The sequence below is a fragment of the Macroventuria anomochaeta genome, assembly GCF_010093625.1.
Source record: "Macroventuria anomochaeta strain CBS 525.71 unplaced genomic scaffold BU25scaffold_18, whole genome shotgun sequence".
In the NCBI taxonomy this organism is placed as follows: Eukaryota; Fungi; Ascomycota; class Dothideomycetes; order Pleosporales; family Didymellaceae; genus Macroventuria; species Macroventuria anomochaeta.
Window position 1 is genome coordinate 53,084 of NW_022985379.1, and position 22,351 is coordinate 75,434.

A 22,351-nucleotide genomic window follows, 5' to 3' on the forward strand; every position below is an offset into this window, starting at 1 on the left:
ATCTAGCGAACACACATCTGCTGGGATCATATACAGGATCTGAGGCAATGTGTCTGCACATCTGCAAACGCGTTGGATTACCGCTGAAGCGTCCTAGCTTATCCCTGAATATAGAATTACGGGATCATTACTATAGACCGATATAATGCATGAATGGCTCAATCGACATTACTGTTGCCTCGAGTCTGTCTTCGCGAAAAAAAAAAAACGTCTCGGCGATGCACAACACAGTCACCTTATTTGAGATATACACTCACTGTACATTTGGACTGCGCGTGGGCATACCCAATCAGGAAGTAACATTTGACGCTAACAACGTCGCACTCCACCCCTCACCAAGCTCACCGTACCGCACCTCTTGCAAGACAACCGATCAAATCGCGGCCACTCCGGGGCCACAGCAATGTGGGTGCAAGATGTCGAAATACATATCGTGTATGGCGACGAGCGTACAGCTCGGTTCCAAAAGGGTTAGGCTATCATCCAAGCTTGCATCTGTTGTTTGCTTGCGCGCAACACAGGCACTAACTTTCACAGTTCCCCGACAGTCATGAACGACCACAAATCAAAGCATGGCGATGTGATTTGACTGCTTTGTCTCGAAGTCACAACCTCTACTTCGTAGCCTGTAACGACACTATCCATGTCTACCAACCCAAGTTCCCGGATCAGTCGATACGAGGCGAACCAGAGTTGTTACTACACCCACCCACATCATCGCCATTTCTACAGCCTGGGATCGACTACGAAGACTCACATTCGATTACAAGACTTCATGTAGACTACCTTGGCCAAGACGAGATCATTCTCATCACCTGCGATGATGGCGATGTGATCGGGTACCGCACCGAGGAAATTCAGCGTGTGCTCGACAAGCGGACGGAGATATCAGACGACGAAAGCGATTTCCAGATCGAAGAGACCGTGAGAACTTTCCTCCACCGTAACGTTGGTGCCAGCGCCTGGGGCTTGGCCATCCACCGGGAAGCACGGATGATCGCGATCAGCGCAAACACCCACAAAATCACCGTTATCGCTTATGCATTGGCGCAACCAAACAAGACCCCAGACGGCTCCTCTGTTGATTCATCTGACTCGGAGCTCGAAGACTGTTCCGGTGAAGAAGATCCAGCAGACTTTCCCTCCCCACGACGGCAAGACCATGTCATAACACTCTCTGCACGACACAACATCCCTTCAGTCTCGTTCAACGACAGCGGTGATGACCCGTCAGGGCGGTGGCTCTCAAGTTGCTCGATCAACGGCGAAACCTTGCTATGGGACCTGTACAACCCAGCCAAGCCTGTTCGAACCATTCAGCTCGGCTTCTGCGCGAGTGTCAAGGACCCCACCAAGGCACCGAAGCTCAGTCCCGGCAGCTGCGCATGTTTAAGACCCAGCAATTTTCCACACGCAATCTGGAGTACCATGTTTCTACAGGCGAGCACTGCGTACGAAGACCCGTCATTGCAAGACTCGACGTTACCCTCTGATCACCCTCTTCCCTATATCGAGGACGTTAGTGGGTGTAAGAATCGATTTTCCGTCAAACCGCGTAAGACTCCTCCTGCGGTGATAGCCCTTCCCAACGACGGCTTGTCAGGTGTTGGATCGAGTGAAATGGACGTGTCAGGGACCGAGTCGGTCGCTTCCGATGACAGCGAATCTCAACCGTCGTCACCACAACCTACCGGCATTGAACAATCCCAGCAGTCAAACGAAGCGGAGGCAGCACCAGATGCACTCACTGGGGAATCGGATGCGGATCAGCTGCCTCAAGAGCCAATTCAATCATTAGAAAACACTCTTGGTGCCCCTGCTGACGATGGAGGCACGTCCCACAATACACCTGCGCCATTCTCACCACCTCCTCAAATACCCAGTACTGTCATCAATACTCTCGGTGTGTGGTTCCAGCCTCCGAATCAAAGTACCGCGACCATCGTGTGGGACGATGATGGCAGTGGGACAGATGATGAACTGTTCATACCGTCAACTGCGCAAGCTCACATGGCCTTTGCGAACGCGATTCGACCGACCCGGGCGTACTGCGAAGTTACGACAGCCTTCACCTTGGCAAGACAGGTCTGTGAAATCACCCCTACCTCAAGGTCATGTCTGACTGATAGCTGCAGTCTCAAATCACTTCACCGCTTCTGATAGTCACGAAAGAGGACATATACCTCTATCAAAGGCCCCTCGACTATGTTGGTGACCACTCAGATCCTATCGTCACCATTCGCCGACCCCTACACCCATCTGAGCGAGAGAAGCCGTTCCCATTCATCCCCGGATCTCATGATAGACATTGCTACACAACTCACATACCCGAACTGGGCGTCTTCATCATTGCCTCACCAAACGGCCGCGCCGGCATCTTTGCTCTGACGAGAACGAACTCCAAGAATCAGGCTCGGCCTTTGTATAGCTTCCACCTCGAATACGTCTTACCATTTGTGAATGATGACGAGAACAAAGTTTGGGATGTCGAAGGCGCGAGGCTAATCGGTGTTGCGGCTGGGCCGGTCCAATGTATGCTGGATAGGTCAGACGAGCTTAATGATGACGATGAGGATGTTGTTCGAGAGGATACAAAGCTTGGCACGCGGAGGTGGAGAGTAATGATGTATTTCACGGATCACACCGTTTTGGCGTTTGAGCTGGGGAAGCGGAGGGTGAGCGAGACACCGGAGGTTGGCGAATTGGTTGTATAGGTTCTATGGAGACGCGTTCGGGGTACATTTGCAGACTTGGAGTGCGTTGAAAGGTTGTATTGGTTTGTATTCTGCTGTATTCTATCATTACATTTCCCCTTCTCGTTCAGCACCAACCAGTCTCTGGGCTCGACGTCCTTCTCTAAAGAACCCCGCCATGACGACCTTATCGTGTCTCGCCTTCTGCACACCATGTCTCGTTTCTCCAATATTGGGTATCTACAACTCCTCCTTATCGTCATCACCACCAAGCGTATCTTTGATCGGGTCCTTCTCAGCATTCTCAATCGCTTTGACGAATTTCTCTCCGCTCTTCTTATCAGTAGCGAAGAGGTGCTCTTTCACCAATCGTTGCGGCGTCTCACCCATCCACTGAAACAAACTGAAGTCCTGGAACTTATCCGCGCGGAAAATCTCCAGGACCTCGATCTCCTCGTCGTCGGAAAGGTTCTCGATGAAGTGCCCCATGTTGCGCGGCACGATGCCTACATCGCCTGCTTGGTAGTCGAAGGTTCGCGCTGTGCCTTCGGCAGCGAAGATGGTTACGCGGGCGCGCCCTTTGATGAAGAAGGACCATTCGTCTGCGTTGGCTAAGAGGGGTTAGTATATCTCATTATCGTAGTGGTGAGAGAGGGACTTACGGTGCCAGTGCATTTCCCTCAGCGCGCCGGGCTGGATCGTGAGGTGAGCTGCGGCGACCGTCTTGGAGAGAGGGAAGTTTGTCGAGTCGGTGATGCGAACTTGACCTCCTGTCGTATTCAGCGGCTCTTGAGCGAGCATTTTGTGTGTGAACTGCAGCTTGGATTTCTTGTAGCCCGGGCTGTTGCTCGGGATCTCCTTCTCGATGGAGTCCGGGTTTGAGCCTTGGAAGATGTACTTCTCCTTCTCAGGAATCGCTCTGAAGACCTCGGGCGCAACGCGGAAGTTCTCAGCAAGAACGGACTTGGGTGTGCGCGCGACCCAGTCGGTGAGCAGGAAGGTCGAGTCCTCGGAGAAGTTGCCGTCGTCGAAGACGAGCAGGAATTCTGTGCCGTTGGGCGAGAGGCCTTGGAGTGAGTGCGGGTGACCCGAGGGGAAATACCAGAGGTCGCCTTTCTCGAGGTCGTCGACGAAGCTGCCGCCTTCTGTGTCGAGAGCGGTGATGCGCACGCTACCTTCGAGGACGTAGGCCCATTCGGCTTCCTTGTGCCAGTGGAGTTCGCGGATGACGCCTTCGTCCAGGCGCATGTTGACACCGGCTAGCTCTTTGCTGGTGGGGAGCTCACGGACAGTGGTTTGGCGCGTCCATCCACCCTCCTCAATGCGAATATGAGAGTCAGCGAACGACCAGCGCATGTTGGGCATGTTGCCATGGTCGGTGCTGGGTGGGCGGACAAGATCTGGATTCTGCCTCTCCCGGTCCCTGTTACGAGGACCCAGCATGTCTGCACCATCGCCGTTTCGCTGGACAATGTTAGCTACGGCTCCACCTCAATGCTTTGGTGTTGTTGTGGGTCCCTCGCAATTGCTCAACTCACCCATGGCAAAGGATGTAACTTGTCGCCCTGCGCATCGACCTTCTTGTCATATGGATTGCGATTCTCAGGCTTATACGGATCTACGACCTTTCGCGGGCCTGCGTGGTGTCGCACATTGCCCGGCAATGGCTGTTGTTCGACAGGCGCCGCCAATGCACCGCAGGCGCCCAGCGCAACGATGAAGCTTGACAGATGCATGATGGCTCCTCAATTGGACTCAATTGGTGGTATGAAGCAAGAAGCGGGCGCTCTCGCTATTTGATCGCACGGCCGGCAATTATGTGCCTCTTGATTACCGCCCGTTGCATGGCTCCATCCCGTCTGATCCGGGGTTAACATGCAATGACGACACTTCAGGCTTTCTGACATGGGCTCTTGTGGCTGCCCGCTATCAGCATCCATCGCATCGCCAACATCCCCGCACTCGATTAATGAATTCCGCTCTTATCAATTCTCACCAAAGCATCACATCTTTAGCTGTATAACCTCTTCGAGAAGGTGCAGAGCAGCCTCCCAGCGTTATCCTGCAATTGCCGGCATCCGCGGCAGAGAAGCTTACTCCAAAGCTTGAGCTGACGTGTGCCTGTAGATCTACCGTGTAGCCGATGAAGAAGTGGGAGAACCTTGCTTGAACCTGTTTGACCGTCTTTGGTCGTGCTGTTTAGTGTCTGGACCCGCGCCGTCCGGCCCGCTAGTCACTGTACATATGTGACCTCTGGTCATCCTGCACCACACTCCGAGACGTCTCACACACACCTTCCAATACCATGCCCGACAACACACCACGCGGCGCGTCTGCGCAAGGCGTCGACGAGGAAACCCCGCTGCTCGGCCGAGTCGCAAAAAGTTCGGAATCGTCGCACCTCAGCAGGCATCTCAGGCAGGATGTCAGCCGTAATTGGGCGGATGCCGTGTTGCTATTTGGCTACATCATCACGGGACTACTGGATAGCTCGGCCGTCTTCATCTGGGGCAGCTTCGTGAGCATGCAGACGGGTCAATAAGCACTTTAGAGCAAGCAGTACACCGCTGACAAAATTCTCAGGAAACACTGTGTATCTCGGTCTGGGACTAATCGCGCCCTTTGAAGGCATCAGATGGGTCAAGGCGCTCACTTCGATTGTCTCGTTCTGTGTCGGTTCGTTCTTCTTTGCGCGCTTTCACCGCTACTTCTCGCCCAAGAAGCGCTGGGTGCTCATTGCGAGCTACTCTGCGCAGCTGCTTCTCATTGTCGTGGCTGCGGTCATCGTCACGGTCGGCGACGACGCGAAGGACCAGCTGCATTGGCAGGTTCTGGTTCCCTTAGCTTCTGTCGCGTTCCAGTCGAGTGGACAGGCTGTAACGTCACGCGCATTACAGTTCAATGGTCTGACGAGTGTTGTCCTTACGAGCAACTACTGCGATTTGTTCTCTGATCCAAAGCTGTTTACTTGGGATAACGTGGAGAGAAACAGGAGGATCGGCGCGCCCTTGTTGCTTCTTTTTGGTGCTTGTCTGGGAGGTCTGTGGGCACACAGTGGCGTTGGTCTCGCGGGAGCGCTTTGGACTGCGGTAGGGTTGAAAATGCTGATTGTTATTGCGTGGATGTTCTGGACAGGGGAGAAGGATGAGGAATAGTCAGGAGCCTTTGTCATTGGTGATGGCCTGGTTTCCTGGTGCGGAAATCCCTTTCTTTCACTTGACCTCCCGACGGTTAGGCACCGCACGCACAATGGATCTCAGACAATTTTGTATTGCTATCTTTCCATCATCGTCTCGTTCCCACTCCATTACAAACTCTCAACCACGCTGACGCGACTACCTCCACGCTTCCTTCAAAGTTGGCCGCATCCACCCCACAGCTCAGAGAAAATTCCCGTCATGGCCGCGCTAAACAACGAGTTTCTCTACAGCACAGGCTGTCCCCTCACAACATTTCATCCCTTCCCAAAGCTCCCTGCCAACCTCCGCGCTCTCATATCAAATCTTGCCGCGCCAGCGCCACGGACGCGCTTTGTCGAGCTTTACGGTTACTCTGCACCTACCTACACCCCAAAGATCCGCTACATCCCTCGACTACCTCCACTCTTTCACACCTCGCGCGAAACGCGCAATTTCAGCATCACCCACGAAGGCGGTACGCTGGTTCACTTCTTCGCGACGGAGAAGGAGGACAAGAAATTCTACGTCAACTTCTCGCAGGACATCATCTTCCTCAGCTCGCGCTTCACGCCGTCAGGGAAAAGCACCGAAACATCCCGGCTCCGAAAACTTTCTTCATTGCTCAAACCATCGTTTCTCTCGCGCGTGTGCAAGATAGTCGTAACGTACTCCAGCCTCGATGATTACGCTGCAGTTGGGAAGGTGTTGCTAGATTATGTGGGGCTGGAGACGCTGTATGTTGCCATGTGCGATTGGTGGAGCGAGAGGAGTGTAAAGATGCGCTTGAGGAGGGGAAGGCCGATAGTGGGGTATGTGATGTGGAAGATTGAGGCGGAGATGAGGATTGCGGAGGGCGAGGAGACGGAGGATGAGGAGGAGAGTAGGGAGGAGATCGAGGAAAGGATGGAGATTAGGAGGAAGAGGAGGGTGCTGGAGTGTGAATTGAGGCTTGATGAGCCAGAAAATCGAGTCTGACCTGATCAGAAAATCAAGTATGCCGTGAATACGTTCAGGCCACAGCCAATGTACACAAGTCGTTTGACATTCAGCTTGTTCTCGCCTTCCATTCGTTGTCCACCGGTGCGTGTTCAGGAGCAGCATGCTGTTCTTGTCGACTCCGTTTTGAAGCCCGTTGTGATGGAACGAGTGATAGGGATGAGAGCTAGAAGAAGCGGGGAACATCCGTGCACACGCGACAACAACTGGCATGGAGGCACCAGACCTCTTCTTCTCATCGGCCCACGGAACGACCATCTCAATCAGCGACAAGATGGCTTTCAGCATCCATCCCAAAATGCTTATCCCAGTTATGGACACCCTACCAGCTAGTGAACGCTTCCCGCGCTGTGAACCTCATAAAGCGTTGACGTCAAAGCCTTGAGCATCTCTCTGCTTACGCAAGGCTCTGCTGATATAGCATTTATAGGGCGACGGCGAGATGCAGCTTTCTTGATATCAAGACATGACTTTAGGTCTCCTGATTTAGCAAAGGTGAAGCTCTACGCTCTGTTCGCGCATCGGTGGCTTTTCAACCTTGCCCTACACTTCCCATACCGATTCTACCTACACACAATCTTAAAGGACGAACGATGCCCCTTCATACCGGTTATACTGACAGCCTTGTAGGAGACGATTGACTGTAAACGTGCTAAGTTACCGGACTGATTTTCAACCCTGGCGGTCGGTACCTGTTCGCATGATCAAACCTTTCCTCATGTCGCGTAGCGAGTACCATGATGAGCAGATGTTCGTACCTGCATTGGCTTTTCTGCTCACTGAGATAAACAGATAGATGGTATTTCAGGGCGTCATGCGACCTATTGCTTCGTTAAGAGCAATATAGACCTTCAATTCGCTGGGAACCTTTAGCGTCAGCATCTGAATACTGCGTACCGTTTTGCCACGACACCTCACGCCAGACGAATAATTGCCTTGCATCTGTATTCTAGCGAAGCATTTGCCTCCATGTAAAGCCCTCCAGCCACATGCGGCCTTGTCCGACTATCCCACCAACGACATTCACCTGCCAAGGACAAATCTTTGCGCCCAACAATCCTTTCCCACGCCGTCGAACGTCAAGCTCGACTATCCCGCCATCCTCGCCAACGAAAGTCAACCGTTTGCGCCTCAATTCGCCAACTAGCTGGTTTTCTTTGGGATTTGTAGCAATATGAGTACCCTAATGTCCACTGCCAAGGCATCCCGCGGACTTGGCTATGGGTCCAGCTTAGCGTTCTGCGGTACTACCACATGCGTGTGAAGACGAGTATAAACATTTAAACCGTTGGAAACATCTTGTTTCTACATCACACGAAACACTCGATCGGTTTTGTCCCTCGTTGCACACTCCAGAACAACTACAGTCGCTACGACATACCATACAATAATATATCAGCATGAGGGTTTCCACTGTCATCCTCACTATCGCTGCGGCCGTTGCCGCCCAGGATACCTACACTGCTACTGGTGCCGGCTGTGAGCCTCACAATGACCATTGGTAAGTCATTCACGGATCAGCGATTGAGCCAAGCTGATCATGAGCAGGCACTGCCCAGCTGGTGTTGCTGAGCCTACCACCGCACCCGCTGCTGAGGCATCCGTAGACACTGTCTCCGCTACTGTCAGCGGTGTGTGCGAGCCCCACAATGACCATTGGTAAGGTTCCGTACTACGATGAATGATTAAGAGCAAAACCTTAACACCGACCAGGCACTGTCCTTCCGGTGTAGCTGAGCCCACCTATGCTCCTTCAGCCGCTCCCGCCGTCACATCTGCCATCTCTGGTAGCATCACATCCGCTCCCGCTGCATCTGCATCTCACAGCCACAATGACGAGGACGACCACTCCCATGCGGTCACTGCTGCTACTTGCGAGCCTCACAACGATCACTGGCACTGTCCCTCTGGCGTCGCCGAGCCTACTACCGCCCCTGCTCAGACTCGTTCCACCTCCAGGGCTTCCACAGCGAGCGGCGCTGGTGCGTCTGGGTCCGCGAGCGCTTCTACTTCCCAGTTCGCCGGCGCCGGATCTGCTGTTGGCGCGAGCCAGCAGGGCTTCGTGGCTGTTGTTTTGGGCGCTGTTGGTGCTTTCTTCTTGTAGATAACCAGCTTTTGAGGGTATTAGCTCCTCATGAGTCTTTGAAAACCAGGATTTCGCACTGTATATGATAAGCAGGAGCGTAATGCATTATGACAGGAACTGAAAGGGAACATTACGGGCGTTTGATACCTTCTTTCTGAATCGCTCGACAGAGAGCTGCCCCATCTTTGGTTCATGGAAACCCTCAACTACCAAATTCCCGTCCCCGGCTCTTGACCTCTTTCTTGAAGGGAAATGTTGTCTTTGGACTCAGCTGATACCCAGTTCCGCAGTGTGCGTTGACTTGTACGGTGTTACATCGAGTGGTGGAGTGGTAGCCAAGCATCTCCACTCTTGGCATGTCCATCACGGTGCTCATGTTGATTCCGCGCTTCCTCGCAAACCTCGTCTTTGTTGCGATGTGAATAATGTCACATTAGAATTATGCCTAGGTCCAGTCTACTGAGAATGCCTTGAATGATGATGCTTTTTATTTGTACATTCTTAGATATCTTCACAATAGAGAATTCCCAAGAAAGATTCCCACTGTCATGTAGCCAGTTGATTCAACCGTCATGGAGCATTCCATCGGGCGTAGAAATTCTCTTCAACGTCTGTTCTGTGTCTTCATCTCTTTGAGAACTGCGGACAATGAGGGATGGGCAAACAGTTCTCTTGAGATCATACAGTTCGACGCGTGCAGTTATGTGAGCATCAGGATTTCTGCGATGCTTTTGATAGATCGACGTCATAGCCGGATCCAACGTAGAAATTTTATATGGTTTGCGTGTTGATAATGTTCCCGCAAACTGGTAGTTTACACATGTGCGCAACATATATTGTTTGCTCGATCATTCTCTACAGCGTCTTATGCCTGTGGCTCTTGCTATTGTTGCCCTTTCCACTATTGCTTCTAAGATTATTGCTGTTGAACTTGACTCTTGACGCTGAGAACTATGATGCTCCTTTCGTTGTTACCCCTGCCCTAAACATACGGTCCGTTCGATCGTGTGGTGTTGCAGCCTCGATAAGATGCCTACCCAACCGGTGGCTTAGCACCTCGAAGAACCTCCGGACCTGGAAAACAAACTCCTTCGTATGACACTAATACCAGTTGAAAACGCTATCTTTAGGCCATGAGCCATGAACAACGATCCCTCGCTTGAGCAAATGCCTCAGCTCGCTCAGCTCAAGGCTGGCATCTCGCCCCGGCTCCTTCCATTCCACCTCGCCAACGTATTGCTGCCATTGCAGATCCTCACTAGGCTGCCAGCTCATGTTTCTTCCGTTTTGGTCATAGAAGTCTTTCAGGAAGCAGCACTTGACCTCGGACCCGACAGCGCTTCGCCAGGCATCTACTGCCCTTGCGTCTGGCCGCCATCTATCGCCAACACGCCAGTAGATCCGATCACGCATCACGAAAGGCTCGTCTACTGGAACTTCTTTATTGCCATGGTTGCACCGGACGCCGAATCGGAGATAGCAGAGTTCAAAATGACGTCCGTAAGGTAGAAGTTCGGTTGGGTTCCAGGAGATCTTATCATCTCGGTAAGAGTGTCCATGTCGAAGGATGAATTTGCGCAACCTAGTAGACACTTCTACGGGACGAGCGGCGTCAATCATGAAGTCTAGAAATATTTCTGGGTTCGGCATTGTCCGGAATTGATTGCACCCATCTTCTCTTTCAATGAGAGGTCCGTCTTCATCGTCGGAATCATAGAACTCGACTGTATCGGTCTTTGACCTGTACAGCTGACGAAATTGACTGCCTGGCTTTGTCATGTTGCTCTTTCTGCAAACAGTGTACTGGATCTACACTTCTCTACTATGTGCACGATTCGGCCGGCAAGAAGCACAAATCCAGAAGTGGCTCACTACCTCCAGACTTTAGCCTGCCGATAGGCGCTAGAGTCCATTGAAAACTTTTTCAATTTTGTATCATTCCTCGAGAGCATGAGCAACGTCCCTGTGCGGCAATATTGCCTACTCACGAGTCAAGAATGAAGTCTGCAACTTCCCAACCACTTCGAGTGACGCAGTTCACCAGTACTACTACAGTCCTACTCCTCGTTGCACACGCTGCCGGCTCCAGCGTGCAAAGCAGAACACTGCCCCATGTTCACCAAACAACGCGCACCTCGTTCGCTGTGACTGCATCAGTTCCGACCCACGACATCGTTGGTGGTGCTCTCTCTCTAAGTCTTGTATTTAGCTGCTACAAATTGTAGATAGTGTTAGTAGAATCGAACAAGTCAAAAGCACAACCACAGTCTACATGCCCTGCACCTCCCCAATGTTTAAATACTCCAAGGTGCTGAGAACCTGCGAGCTGCCTTGTGTCGCAACATATTATGGTTCTGGGTACATTAGGTATTGGGCAATGGATATTGAGGTTCACTGAAGTGGAACTGAACTAGGCTGCGTGTTTATATAGTATGAGGACAGGGAGGGTTGAGTGTGAAACTGTCGTGTTACTGTCATCGTTTCAAGGAGTACGATATCAGTCCGTTTATACTCCACCTCACTGTACTGAGCTCACCGTACTGCGACACAATATCTCGAGGTCGCAGTGCAGATAGAGAATCGGAGGCCGATTTTGCTGAACAAGTAATGCAATTGACACGCTACGCAACACCCCCACACCCAAACCACCACTCTAGATACCCTGCACCTTCCTATAACTCGGCGGCTTCAATGTTCTCCCCACAATCTTAATCGCATACGGGGGCAACAAACTAATCGCCGCAATAACCGCGCCCTTCCACCAGAAATCCAAACTCGCCACGTAGCCCAAATCGAAGTATCCACCAGCCTGCGTACCGCCACCGCCCAGGAAAGGTATGCTGCCGAAGTAAATGCCTCCTGTGCCGATGATGCTGGCGATCATAATCCAATGCCACGTCGTGACCTCCATGGCGACCATGATCAGCTCGTTGAGCACGAGGACGGTGAAAGAAACGGATACCATGCGGGCGAAAGTGGTGGTTGAGTCTGCGCCGACGCCGACGAGAAGCTGCGAAAGGCCTTGGATCATGGAGCCTTGGTAGATGGAAACTGCGACCCAGATGAAAAAGCTCTTATAACTCAGACTGCGTCCTGTTTTGAGCTCGGCGTAAAGTTCTGGGTACAAGTTGGCGACGCTCTCATCGACGTCGCGATCCAGGACCAGCGAGAACACGGGCGCCATGGTGTACACGGTGCTGTAGCCGACGAGCAGCCAGTCTTTGTACAGCGCGTTGGGCTCGAAGGCCGTTGCTATGGAGTATACGGTCTGGCAGATACTGATGATGAGACCGCGGTGAATGACGAATTGGGAGAGTTTAGCAGATCGCTTGTATGAGTTTCTGCCGTGCCAAACAAGCAGTTTGACGAGGTAGCAGAACTGCTCAATGCTGAAATCAGCAGCGAGAGAGGCTTGCCGTCCTTCTTTTCCGACGATACCGACGCCGACGTCCGCAGCTTGGATCATGGAGACGTCGTTTCCGCCGTCGCCGATGCAGCACACGCGTTTCTTGGTATACGAGCGTATGAGGCGCGCGACATCTGCTTTTTGGGTCGGCGAGCAGCGGCACGCGACGACGGTGGGCAGCTGGACGGCGATGGAGATGAATTCTTGGCGGTAGTGGGTTAGCATGAGCGCGAGGGATTCGCCGTCGATGAGTAGGCAGGCGTCGGTTTTGCCCCGGAGGAAGTCGAGGGAGGAGTGCGCGAGCTCTTTGCGCTTCACTGTTGGGTGTTAGTGAGAAAGGGAGAATGTAGATGGGGCGGGGACGTACTCTTTTGTATGGTGTGGATGTATTGCCCTCGTGCAACGAGTTTGGAGCTTACGGCTACGCAGCGGGCGGTTTCCACTTTGTCACCGGTCAACATCCAAATCTTGATGCCGGCGTTGCGGAGGAGTTCCAGGGAGGGCTTGACGTCTTTTTGTAGCTTGTCTTCGACACCGGTGACGCCAAGGAGTTCGAGATCGCGCTCAAGATACTCGCTCACCACGTCTGCTACACCTGCGTCGCGATTTTGCAGGGCTAGCGAAGCTTGCGCGAGTTTGCTAGAGAAGTCTTGGTAGGTCTGAGCTGAGAGCTTCTTGCGACCCACAACAAGAGTTCGGAGTCCTTCTCTGGCCATGTTCGCCGTCTCCTCGTCGAGCCAATCATTGGCAGCGACAATGGTAGTCATCACAGTGTCGGCGCCTTTCTGATAGAACCAAATCTCACCCTCGTCATCCGAAGGTGATGTTACTGGACCATGATAGAACTTTACCACAATGCCCATCCTTTTGCCTTCGGATGTGAAAGGGAACGTGTTGAGGATACGAACTCGCACAACAGTATTGCCACTGTTGACTGACTCAAGTGTCATCGACTCCCGGTCACGCTGAAGGAGTTTCAAGCCAACGGCCTCAGTCCAGCGGACAATGGCAATCTCATCAGGAGACGATGCCTGGTATGTGGTGACCATTTCTCCATTCTCTTCTTCGGTAGTGGGCGTGACGTTATGACAGAGAGCGAGAGCCAGCACCACGTCGCGAACTCGAGAACCTATTTCACGGCGTGTGCGGGTGGCTGAGGTCAGGGGTACGGTGTAGGCTGATGAGGGGGTTACGAGAGAATGCTCTTCGCCAGCAGGAGGGGTGAAGCACTGTCGGACATACGCGGAAACTTCGTCCATCGCTTCGTTGGCATAGGACACCGTACCAACGTGGATTTTCTTCATGGCCATCTCTGAACAGTGTTAGCTCTACCCTGGTAAGGGGTGTCCGTTCAACATACCGTTCTGAGTCAGAGTACCAGTCTTGTCACTCAGCAAGTACTCGATCCGTCCGAGGTCTTCTGGGATCGTGCTGGTCCTGACGACCGTTCCTTTGATGCTTTCGTCGTGCTCGATAAACCACGCATAGACCGACTTGCCCATGTCTAGGTTGACACGCAGACCGACGGGTACAATCGTGGAGAAGAGAATCAAGAAGCGCATCATGTTGACATACCATACACGGCCCTCGATCTCCCTGAATCCAGCCAGAGCTACCAGTATGAAAGACAGCGAGAGCGTGAAGACGCACAACCACTTGGTAAGCGCGTTGATCTCGAGTTCCAACAGACCAGTCTTCGAGCGCGAAGGCGATGTCGACAGAGCCTGCCGTGTCTGAGGGCCGGTGTAAACAACAACAGCAAGCAGACTGCAGCTCGAGGCCACTACCGTGTTTGCCCATATGGTGTTGTCAATGCCGAGTGGTGCAGACTGTACCTCCTCGCTTGACGACGGCTCGGCCTCGTGGGGGTCGTACTGTCGTTGGCGTTTTGGCTGCAGCTCCACCGCGCCGTAGAATTCGTTTACTTTCTTGTCTGGCTTGCCTGCAACAACGCGAAGACGGGTGTACTCGCCAACGTTTAGACTCTGCGTCAAAGGCGAAGACAGACGCAGCTTCCAGTCAGTCTCACCATCGAGTTGATCTGTACGGATGAAGGCTTCGCCGGAGGGCCCAGTGGAACTGGCGCTTTCGACTGTTGCCCGCCCACCCTGAGGTGAAACTCGGTCCTCGCCATCGATGAGCATAGGCAGTTCGTTGCTGGGAGTTGCATCTGTCGACGCAGGTGCGTTGTCGGCGGCAAGGCTCTTGAGCACAACCATGTCTGCGGGTACTCTTTGGTCTTTACCGAGCTTCACGACGTCGCCAACCTTCAGATTCTTGGACGGCTTGACCACTTCGAAGTATGTGCACGTGGCCAATCCCTTTGCCGACAACCGTTGCTCCTCGTCATCGATCTCAGCCAACCGACCACTTTCCTTCTTGCTCTTGCTCAGCTTCTTCTTCCGGCTCGAGCCTTGCCCTGGCGCCACACCAGTGCCCATGCTGTTTTCCTCAAACTTCAAGACCGTGTAGCCTTCCGAGTTCGCTTCTGCGTCTCTCCGCCGGCGCGCAATGTCGTCCAGTGCTTCTTTTCCTAGTGTGATTGAAATGACGAACGCAAGCGGCGCAATATACGTCGAAAGGTAGCCGAGCCGGAGGGGCTTGATGATCTGCGATAACGCTACAAGCAGGAAATACATGTTGATGAAGAAAGAAAACTCGTTGTACAGAGTACGCGGCAGGAAGCTCCAAGGGGTGTATTTGGCGTTGGAGACGGCATTTGCGGGGAATCGTGATGTCTGTAGTGCGCCGACAGAAACGGTGCGTTGGGATGTGGGATCGTGCTCCTCTTCAGCGTCACTGTCTCCGCCATCGTCGCCCAGCTGTTCAGCTCCAGCATCTTGTTTGGAGAGGAAGCTCGGCAGGCGGAGACCAGAGCTGAGTTTGGATAATGCGCTGGGCTTGCGCTGCGTCGGTCGGCGGGGGTTGGTGCTGGCAGGCAGGAGCGGGGAATCGTCGTCGCCAGACTGCCCACGGCTGCTGGCTGAGTTGCGATTCTCCCTCTCGTCGTCGTCTATCAGGCCTCTTAGGTCTTCATCTTCCGGCTCTTCCTTCCTCCTGTTCCCTCGCAATCTTCCTACTCGCAGGTTCCTGAGCGGTATCCTTGCGCCGAGCTCATGGTACGCTCTGCGCTGCTCTTTCGACTGGCGGCGCGGCGGTGATACTGACGACCGTGGGCGCCCGGCGAGTGGGTCTAGCTCTTCGAGGTCGAGTTCGAGGTCTGAGTCCTCGTCTGGAGCATTTGGCTGGTGGTATTCATGCGGAGCGGACATGGCTCATGGGGTCGTGTAGGTGCGAGGGCGTGTTCGGGAGGGCTGGCGATTGTATGTAACCCATATGCAATTGCTGTGTGCCTGTCTGATGCGGCTGCAGGTGCCTTAGGGAGTCGGCGGCCAGTCCGGGGGTGTTTGTATGGGGTTGCTGCAGGCGGCGTGATGTCTTGTTCCGTGTGGTTGGTGTGTATGTACGGGGCGTCGCGGGTGACGTGTACGGTGAAGTCTGCCTTGAGCGCTCGCGGCCGCCACAGCCGTAGTTTATGGAGAGTCAGGAGATAGGAGATAGGAGAACAGCAATTGTCTACTGGCGTCAAGCCGTTGCGCGTCACATCTCAAGTCGCGGCGTGGCGCAGTGGCGCAGGCGGAGGCGCGGGTCGCGGAAGAGGCCAGGGTATGCGGAACCGACGACGGCTGGTTCGAGGGATGCCAGACAGCTGTCCCTTTCGCGACCATTGCATATCGACGCATTGCACGCCATGCACCACGCCCTTGCGGCCCATTGTTGACTTGCGCGCTCCTTGTCGACCGAGGAAACGAACTCGTATTGCGCGCGACGCAGAGCGCTTGCCGTTTCTGCTTCTCTGTATAGAGGTATGCTCGGTGCTGTCTCGTCATCCCTATTTACGTCAGGAGCTCCCGAGGCCTGGCACTCGTCTCTTGTGCTCTGCCACGCACTGTAGCCATACACCACCCCCATATCTTCAGTTGAGGTTGTGCACCCGCTCCAGTGCGCGCGAGCGAGCCGAACAGTGCCCTGCCGCCGAATCTTATCGGGACTGTCGTTTGCGCCGCTCATAGCGCTGACTCCCGCAGTACTTGCATATACCCTTTCCACACTATATTATAATCTTGCATAATGGAGCACGAAGACGGCCCCAACTTCTCTTACGCGTACGGCGACAGGCGCCCCTCGACCCCGGCTGCATCATGGAATCCCGCCCTGCGACCCCACCAGACACAAGAGGACACCTCGGCAACAATAGCACAACCCGCACGGCCATCGACACAGCAGACGCCCGCACAGCAGATACCGGCGCAGTCAGAATCCGAAGAGGAGGAGGAGGAGGAGGAGGAGGAGGAGGAGGAAGAGGAGGAGCAGGAGCAGGAGCAGGAGCACGAGGAGCACGAGGAGCACGAGGAGGAGGATGAGTCAGAAGATGATGAAGAAGAAGAAGAAGAAGAAGAAGAAGAGATTCAGGCAGCCCCAGCGGAAGCCTCCGTGCCCGCACCCGCGCCCGCGGCGCCTTCTGCTCCTGTTGCATCCACTGCGCCTGCGCCCGCACCTGTGCGTGCTCCTGCGCCCGTCTCTTCCAGCGAGGATACATCTGAAGAGGACGACGACGACGACGACGACGACGACGACGACGAGGAAGAGGCACCTGCAACCGCCACACAGAGCACCGTACTCCCACCACAGCCGGCAACGCCAAAGCAGGCCGATGCGCCGGTCGATGCCACGCGGGGCCTCCATATCCAGGGTCAAACACCGACGCATGTTGGCCGAGGCCCAGCTGAGCCTTCTGAGTCGGAGGAGGAGAGCCTGTCAGAAGAAGACGAGTCTGAAGATGAAGAGGCTGCACCGCAGGAACGTCCCGCTGAGAACTACGAGCACCAAGGAGAGACGACCATCTTGGAGGATGCTATGATCGAGAGCGCAAGCGTACCCCTGGTCGAAGATACCGAGGCTGCAACAGACGACTGGGGTGCTTCTGAAGACCCCTTCGATCTTGGCCCAATCCAGCAAGCCCTACCGTTGGAGACTCCACTTGCGGAAGCAGTAGGAACCACTGTTGGCGACAACGTAATTGGCAACACCTCTGTTGGAGGCAACGCGGGAGAGGATATCGACTGGGGCAACACGGACGCGCAAGAGGATTTCTTTGGAGGTGTTGCATCTCAGACCGTTGAATCCGCGCAGCCCCAGACTGAGACGCCTGGAGCTCACGTGGTGCAAGAGTCAGAGCCCGCACCAGCAGCTAAAGATGAATGGGACCTCGACCTCGATGACCTTGATCTGGACGATGAGTTTCTGCCGGACACCGAAGGCACGCTCGCACTCGATCTCGACGATGACGCTGGTTTCTTGGAAGACGAGCCTGCAGCCCCGGCACAGCAGCCTGCACCGGCAACGAGGTCTGTATCAAGTACCGCAAACCGATACGCACCACAGGCTGCACAGGCCGCAGCTGCACCGGCCGCAGCTGCACCGATACCACCCGCCAACCCTTACGCGCCTGCAGGTGTCCAGTTCACGAATCTTGCACCAGCCGCTCAGCAGACACCTGCGGCTTCCACTGGCACAATCTACAACGGCTTTGGCCAGCCGGTGGCACAGCAACAGCCAGCTCGACCTCCAATGGCAAGCTCAGGACAGAGTTTCGCCGACAAGTCGAAAGGAGGATATGCATCGCCATATGATCTACCGGACGAGATTGTCACTACTCGGAGACGAGCAGCGCCTCGGGCTACAGTTCCCGCTGCACAACATACTCCGCCTCCGCCGCCTCGAAGTAGCAGTACCACGTCGAATTCTGGACCTCCAAGGCCAACGCTTCCACCATCCAGCATGACAGTCGCGAGCATGTCTCCGCCCTCGTCAAGTCAATCCACGCAGTCGCAAATGACTGGTATGCCGTCAATGGCGCCCGCGAAGTCTGCAGCACCTGTCCGGGCACAAACGACGGATTTCTTTGCTGAACTGCCTGTAACCACCAAACCGAAGAAGCCTTCAGGTCGCTACACGCCTCAACCTCACGAACAAGCTCAGCCACAGATTCCTCATGGGCCTCCACAGGTTGCTCAAGGACCTCCCCAGTATCCTCCAAAAGAACGAGCGCCTTCATGGTCAAGCCTACGCAACGAGGTACTTCCGGACTCAGGTAGTGCTCCAGCTCCAGCTCCAGCTCCAGCTCCTTTTAGACAGCCCGAGCAACTGCCCATGTTTCCTGCACAACCTTCGGTGCTCGCAAGAACGAACAGCTTGCCGGTTCCACAACCGGCACCCCCCCAGTCATCGAGATATTCCCCTGCGCCTCCGTCAGCAGCACCGGCAAACGCTCGATACTCCCCTGCGCCTCCGCCAGCAGCACCGGCCAACGCTCGATACTCACCTGCACCTCCATCTGCGCCAGCAGCCAACTCAAGATACTCGCCTGCTCCGCCCGGCCCACAAGGACCGGCTCATGCTCGTTACGGGTCTGAGCCACCTGCCGGCCCTCCACGACCCCCCTCTCAACCATATGCGCCTCGCACCTCCAGCCCGCTTGCGTTCCCTGCTATGCCTCGTCAACAAGAACAGCGTTCGCAAGCAGAAGCGTCGTTCGACCATACGCCTGGCCACCATGTTTCGCAATCACTAGAGAATGCTCCTCGTGCTCCCTTCAGAAGTCCTTTGGAAGGCGTCAGTGAGGTTGAAGAACGGGCGATAGCCCCGCCGACATCCCAACCACCTGTCGCTGGCAGGTCTAGCACACCACCCCTGCGAAGTTATCCACCGTCCAACGTTGGCTCGCCCAGGAAGACAGGAAACTACACGCAGCAATACCAAGCATCACCTCCGCGGTCAGTCACGCGCTCGCCTGCAGCAAGCATGAAGCCGGTTACACGGACGTTGACTGCATCGTCAGAGTACCAAGGTTCCGCCTTCGGACTCATGTCGCCGCCTGCTCCCGCGTACGACGAGCAGCGAATTGCTCAGAAACCGATGAACAGTATTCCTCACCGAAGGCAGACGTCGCTGAACCTCGAGTACGAAAGCATACCTCCTGCGGATGAACGTGCTGCCGATCCATTGCAGCAGTGGAAAGGTGCCCCCATCTTCACATGGGGTTTGGGAGGCACTGTAGTCACTACATTCCCAAGACAGATACCTCGCTACGGTGGTGGCACGTCGGCACCGATGGTCAAGCGCAGTCCTGGTGAGGTCAGGATCCAAAGCGTCAAGGAGGTTCTGCCTGAGTCGGAGGATATCACAAAGTTTCCCGGCCCGCTCAAGTCCAAGGGCAAGAAGAAGGACGTCTCAGCCTGGCTTGGCCGTAAGCTTGAAGCTTTTGAGAGCCAGCGCAAGGAACCTGGATTCGAGCACTCTATGAACGAAGATGAGCACAAGAGCTTCGACGACAAGTCTTTGCTCTGGAAGATTTTGCAGGTATTGGTTGATAATGACGGACGCCTGGAAGGCACTACCGCTGAGGCTGCTATCAGAAAAGCTTTAGCCCCTGAGGAGGGTGATGCAGCAGATGCTGAAGGCTCATTCTCGACGACAGCAGATATTGTTGGTCGATCCAGAACCAACACTTTGCAAGCAGAACCTGTAGACCCCCAAGCAATTGAGGATCTCCAGAAGCTGCTCACTAAGGGTGATCGCGAGAAGGCAGTCTGGCACGCAGTCGATCAAAGGATGTGGGGCCATGCAATGCTTCTCTCCTCCACGCTGAGTAAGGACATCTGGAAGCAAGTCGTTCAGGAGTTCGTCCGCAAAGAGGTCAAGAAGGTTGGCGGCAATCATCAGGCTCTGGCGGTACTGTACGAGGTGTTCGCAGGCAACCACGAAGACTGCACCGATGAGCTCGTACCGGCCTCGGCTCGTGCTGGCTTCCAGATGGTCAGCACTGATGGTGCAGGCGCAACGCCCAACGCACTGCAGGGCTTGGACAAGTGGCGGGAGACTGTGGCGCTGATCTTGAACAACCGTAGTGACGGTGATGCTGCGGCACTGCTGTCACTTGGTCGACTTCTGGCACAATACAACCGTGTCGAAGCTGCACACGTTTGCTACATCTTCGCACGCAGTGTAGCACTCGTCAATGGGCCAGACGATTCGCAGGCCGACCTCGTTCTCCTCGGCGCAGATCACAAGCGGAATCTTCTGGAGCTTGGCATTGAGATGGAACCGGTGTTGCTGACCGAGGTGTACGAGTTCGCTTTGTCGCTTTCGGCACCGACATCGTCGTTCGTATTCCCGCACCTGCAGTCATACAAGCTTGCACACGCATACCGATTGGCCGAGTACGGATACAGATCCGAGGCGCAAGCGTACTGTGATGCCATTGCTTCAAGCATAAAGGCGACCACCAAGCTTTCCCCTTACTGCAACGCCAGTTTCCTCGGAAGCTTGGACGAGCTGAGCAGACGTCTGTCTCAATCACCAAAGGATGGCTCATCCTCATGGATCTCGAAGCCAAGCATGGACAAGGTCGGCAGCTCTCTCCTGTCCAAGTTCAATAGTTTCATTGCCGGAGATGATGATGATGCTTCTGGCAACCCTTCGGCCGGTGCAGAAGTCGGTCCCTTCGCCAAGATTGCCGGTAATAGCCCAAGCATTACACCCTCTCAGTCGAGCGCAGACCTTTATGGCGCGTATGCCGGCTTTGGAGTGCCTGCGGCTCAGCCCTCGGCCCCTTCGAACTCACGATACGCTCCTTCGAACGCTTCGAGCGCGTACGCGCCACGAGTCTCGTCTGAGCAGCAGCGTTCGCGATATGAGCCCGAAGGACGACCATCCATGGACTCTGTTCGCTCCGTGTCGGACACCTACATGCCTGCGTCACAGCCACCAAGCCCATACACTCCGGGTCAAGCGATGCTCAGTCCGACTAGTCAGCGCTTGCAAAGCAAAACTCAATCGTACTCTCCACTTCGTCCCGAGCCCAATGCTGCGCTTTCGTACGGCAGCCCATATGCACCTACTCCACCAGTCGAAGAGTCTGCTTCGGCTCCAGCATTTGGCGGATACCAACCTCCCCAGGCTAGCTTCGACGACCCTGCTTCCGTGAACGATGAACAGCCCTCGGCTGGATACACGCCATCGAACAGTTACGAGCCCCCAACTGGCTCGTTCGAGGCACCGTCGTACACACCCTACGAACCAGAGCCTGAGGAGGAAGGGGAGAAGGAGCCGCAACCCAAGAAGAAATCGTTCATGGATGACGACGACGACGATGACGACCTTGCCGTTCGCGCCTCGGCTCTCAATATTAGCAGCGCAAAGTCGAGCAGCAAGTCAGACGCAGATCGCGCAACAGACGAGGCTTTCCGCAAGGCAGCTGAAGAGGATGCAAAACGCGATAAGGAGGCTGCAGCCAACAAGAAGGGCTGGTTCGGCGGTTGGTTTAAGAAAGATCCCAACATGCCGCAACAGGGTCCAGGTCCAATCAAGGCTAAGCTCGGAGAAGAGAACAGCTTCGTCTACGACCCTGAGCTCAAGAAGTGGGTCAACAAGAAGGCAGGTGCCACAGATACAGGCAAGCCCGCCGCCACGCCTCCACCACCCCGAGGTGGGCCACCAGCAGCTGCCAGGAGCGCATCAGGTGGCACACCAGCCATAGGTCCTCCGTCTACGGGTCTGCGACCTCCGACATCCATGCCGCCAAGAAGCTCGTCGATGCCACCACCCATGGGCATACCGTCTCGAGCAAGCACGCCTGGTATTCTGTCAGATAATGAGGGTGCGGCGAAGTCGACGCTCGCACGACCACCTCTTGCTTCTGGGCCGCCTTCGCGACCTGGCACTAGCATGAGCAATGCCAGCAGTATCGATGACTTGCTTGGTGCAGCGCAGCCAAGGAAAGGTGCTGCGGCGAAGAAGAAGAAGGGAGGCCGATATGTCGATGTCATGGCTCAAGGCAACTGATGAGACGAAGACACGTGCATGCATCGGCGTTTGGGTTACATGGATGGCATCGATTTTATTGCTGGGTTGTACGACTTATGTCTAT

The 22,351-nt window shown here is 54.7% G+C and overlaps 9 protein-coding genes across 9 annotated transcripts; 5 read left to right on the forward strand and 4 right to left on the reverse strand.

Annotated features, from left to right (window-relative positions):
- The first annotated feature begins 271 nt into the window (after positions 1 to 271).
- BU25DRAFT_411100 (uncharacterized protein) lies at positions 272 to 2,834 on the forward strand. Its single transcript, XM_033706460.1, has 3 exons — positions 272 to 470; positions 538 to 2,085; positions 2,136 to 2,834. Exons 1-3 carry the CDS (start codon positions 417 to 419, stop codon positions 2,712 to 2,714), a joined length of 2,181 nt encoding a protein of 726 aa, XP_033561187.1. The 5' UTR covers positions 272 to 416; the 3' UTR covers positions 2,715 to 2,834.
- BU25DRAFT_411101 (Bicupin, oxalate decarboxylase/oxidase) lies at positions 2,768 to 4,158 on the reverse strand. Its single transcript, XM_033706461.1, has 2 exons — positions 3,356 to 4,158; positions 2,768 to 3,304 (listed from the first exon to the last, which is right to left on the reverse strand). Exons 1-2 carry the CDS (start codon positions 4,134 to 4,136, stop codon positions 2,934 to 2,936), a joined length of 1,152 nt encoding a protein of 383 aa, XP_033561188.1. The 5' UTR covers positions 4,137 to 4,158; the 3' UTR covers positions 2,768 to 2,933.
- A 409-nt stretch (positions 4,159 to 4,567) lies between these two features.
- BU25DRAFT_66592 (uncharacterized protein) lies at positions 4,568 to 5,970 on the forward strand. The gene is made up of 2 exons (XM_033712003.1): positions 4,568 to 5,227; positions 5,277 to 5,970. Exons 1-2 carry the CDS (start codon positions 4,999 to 5,001, stop codon positions 5,846 to 5,848), a joined length of 801 nt encoding a protein of 266 aa, XP_033561189.1. The 5' UTR covers positions 4,568 to 4,998; the 3' UTR covers positions 5,849 to 5,970.
- Positions 5,971 to 6,091: 121 nt separating this feature from the next.
- BU25DRAFT_421917 (uncharacterized protein) lies at positions 6,092 to 6,847 on the forward strand (the record flags this gene model as incomplete). Its single annotated transcript, XM_033708124.1, has 1 exon — positions 6,092 to 6,847. The coding sequence occupies one exon, from the start codon at positions 6,092 to 6,094 to the stop codon at positions 6,845 to 6,847; it is 756 nt and encodes a 251-aa protein (XP_033561190.1).
- Positions 6,848 to 8,157: 1,310 nt separating this feature from the next.
- On the forward strand, positions 8,158 to 8,982 carry BU25DRAFT_66644 (uncharacterized protein). Its single transcript, XM_033712004.1, has 3 exons — positions 8,158 to 8,369; positions 8,417 to 8,527; positions 8,582 to 8,982. Exons 1-3 carry the CDS (start codon positions 8,269 to 8,271, stop codon positions 8,970 to 8,972), a joined length of 603 nt encoding a protein of 200 aa, XP_033561191.1. The 5' UTR covers positions 8,158 to 8,268; the 3' UTR covers positions 8,973 to 8,982.
- An 866-nt stretch (positions 8,983 to 9,848) lies between these two features.
- BU25DRAFT_411108 (uncharacterized protein) lies at positions 9,849 to 11,138 on the reverse strand. Its single transcript, XM_033706462.1, has one exon. The coding sequence runs from the start codon at positions 10,731 to 10,733 to the stop codon at positions 10,056 to 10,058; it is 678 nt and encodes a 225-aa protein (XP_033561192.1). The 5' UTR covers positions 10,734 to 11,138; the 3' UTR covers positions 9,849 to 10,055.
- Positions 11,139 to 11,308: 170 nt separating this feature from the next.
- Positions 11,309 to 15,924, reverse strand: BU25DRAFT_393531 (phospholipid-translocating P-type ATPase). Its single transcript, XM_033704701.1, has 3 exons — positions 13,721 to 15,924; positions 12,728 to 13,672; positions 11,309 to 12,677 (listed from the first exon to the last, which is right to left on the reverse strand). Exons 1-3 carry the CDS (start codon positions 15,630 to 15,632, stop codon positions 11,608 to 11,610), a joined length of 3,927 nt encoding a protein of 1,308 aa, XP_033561193.1. The 5' UTR covers positions 15,633 to 15,924; the 3' UTR covers positions 11,309 to 11,607.
- Positions 15,925 to 15,960: 36 nt separating this feature from the next.
- Positions 15,961 to 16,431, reverse strand: BU25DRAFT_458830 (uncharacterized protein; the record flags this gene model as incomplete). The annotated part of the gene is made up of 1 exon (XM_033710238.1): positions 15,961 to 16,431. The coding sequence occupies one exon, from the start codon at positions 16,429 to 16,431 to the stop codon at positions 15,961 to 15,963; it is 471 nt and encodes a 156-aa protein (XP_033561194.1).
- BU25DRAFT_491533 (uncharacterized protein) lies at positions 16,096 to 22,266 on the forward strand (the record flags this gene model as incomplete). The annotated part of the gene is made up of 2 exons (XM_033711573.1): positions 16,096 to 16,226; positions 16,449 to 22,266. Exon 2 carries the CDS (start codon positions 16,492 to 16,494, stop codon positions 22,264 to 22,266), a length of 5,775 nt encoding a protein of 1,924 aa, XP_033561195.1. The 5' UTR covers positions 16,096 to 16,226; positions 16,449 to 16,491.
- Between the last annotated feature and the right edge of the window lie 85 nt (positions 22,267 to 22,351).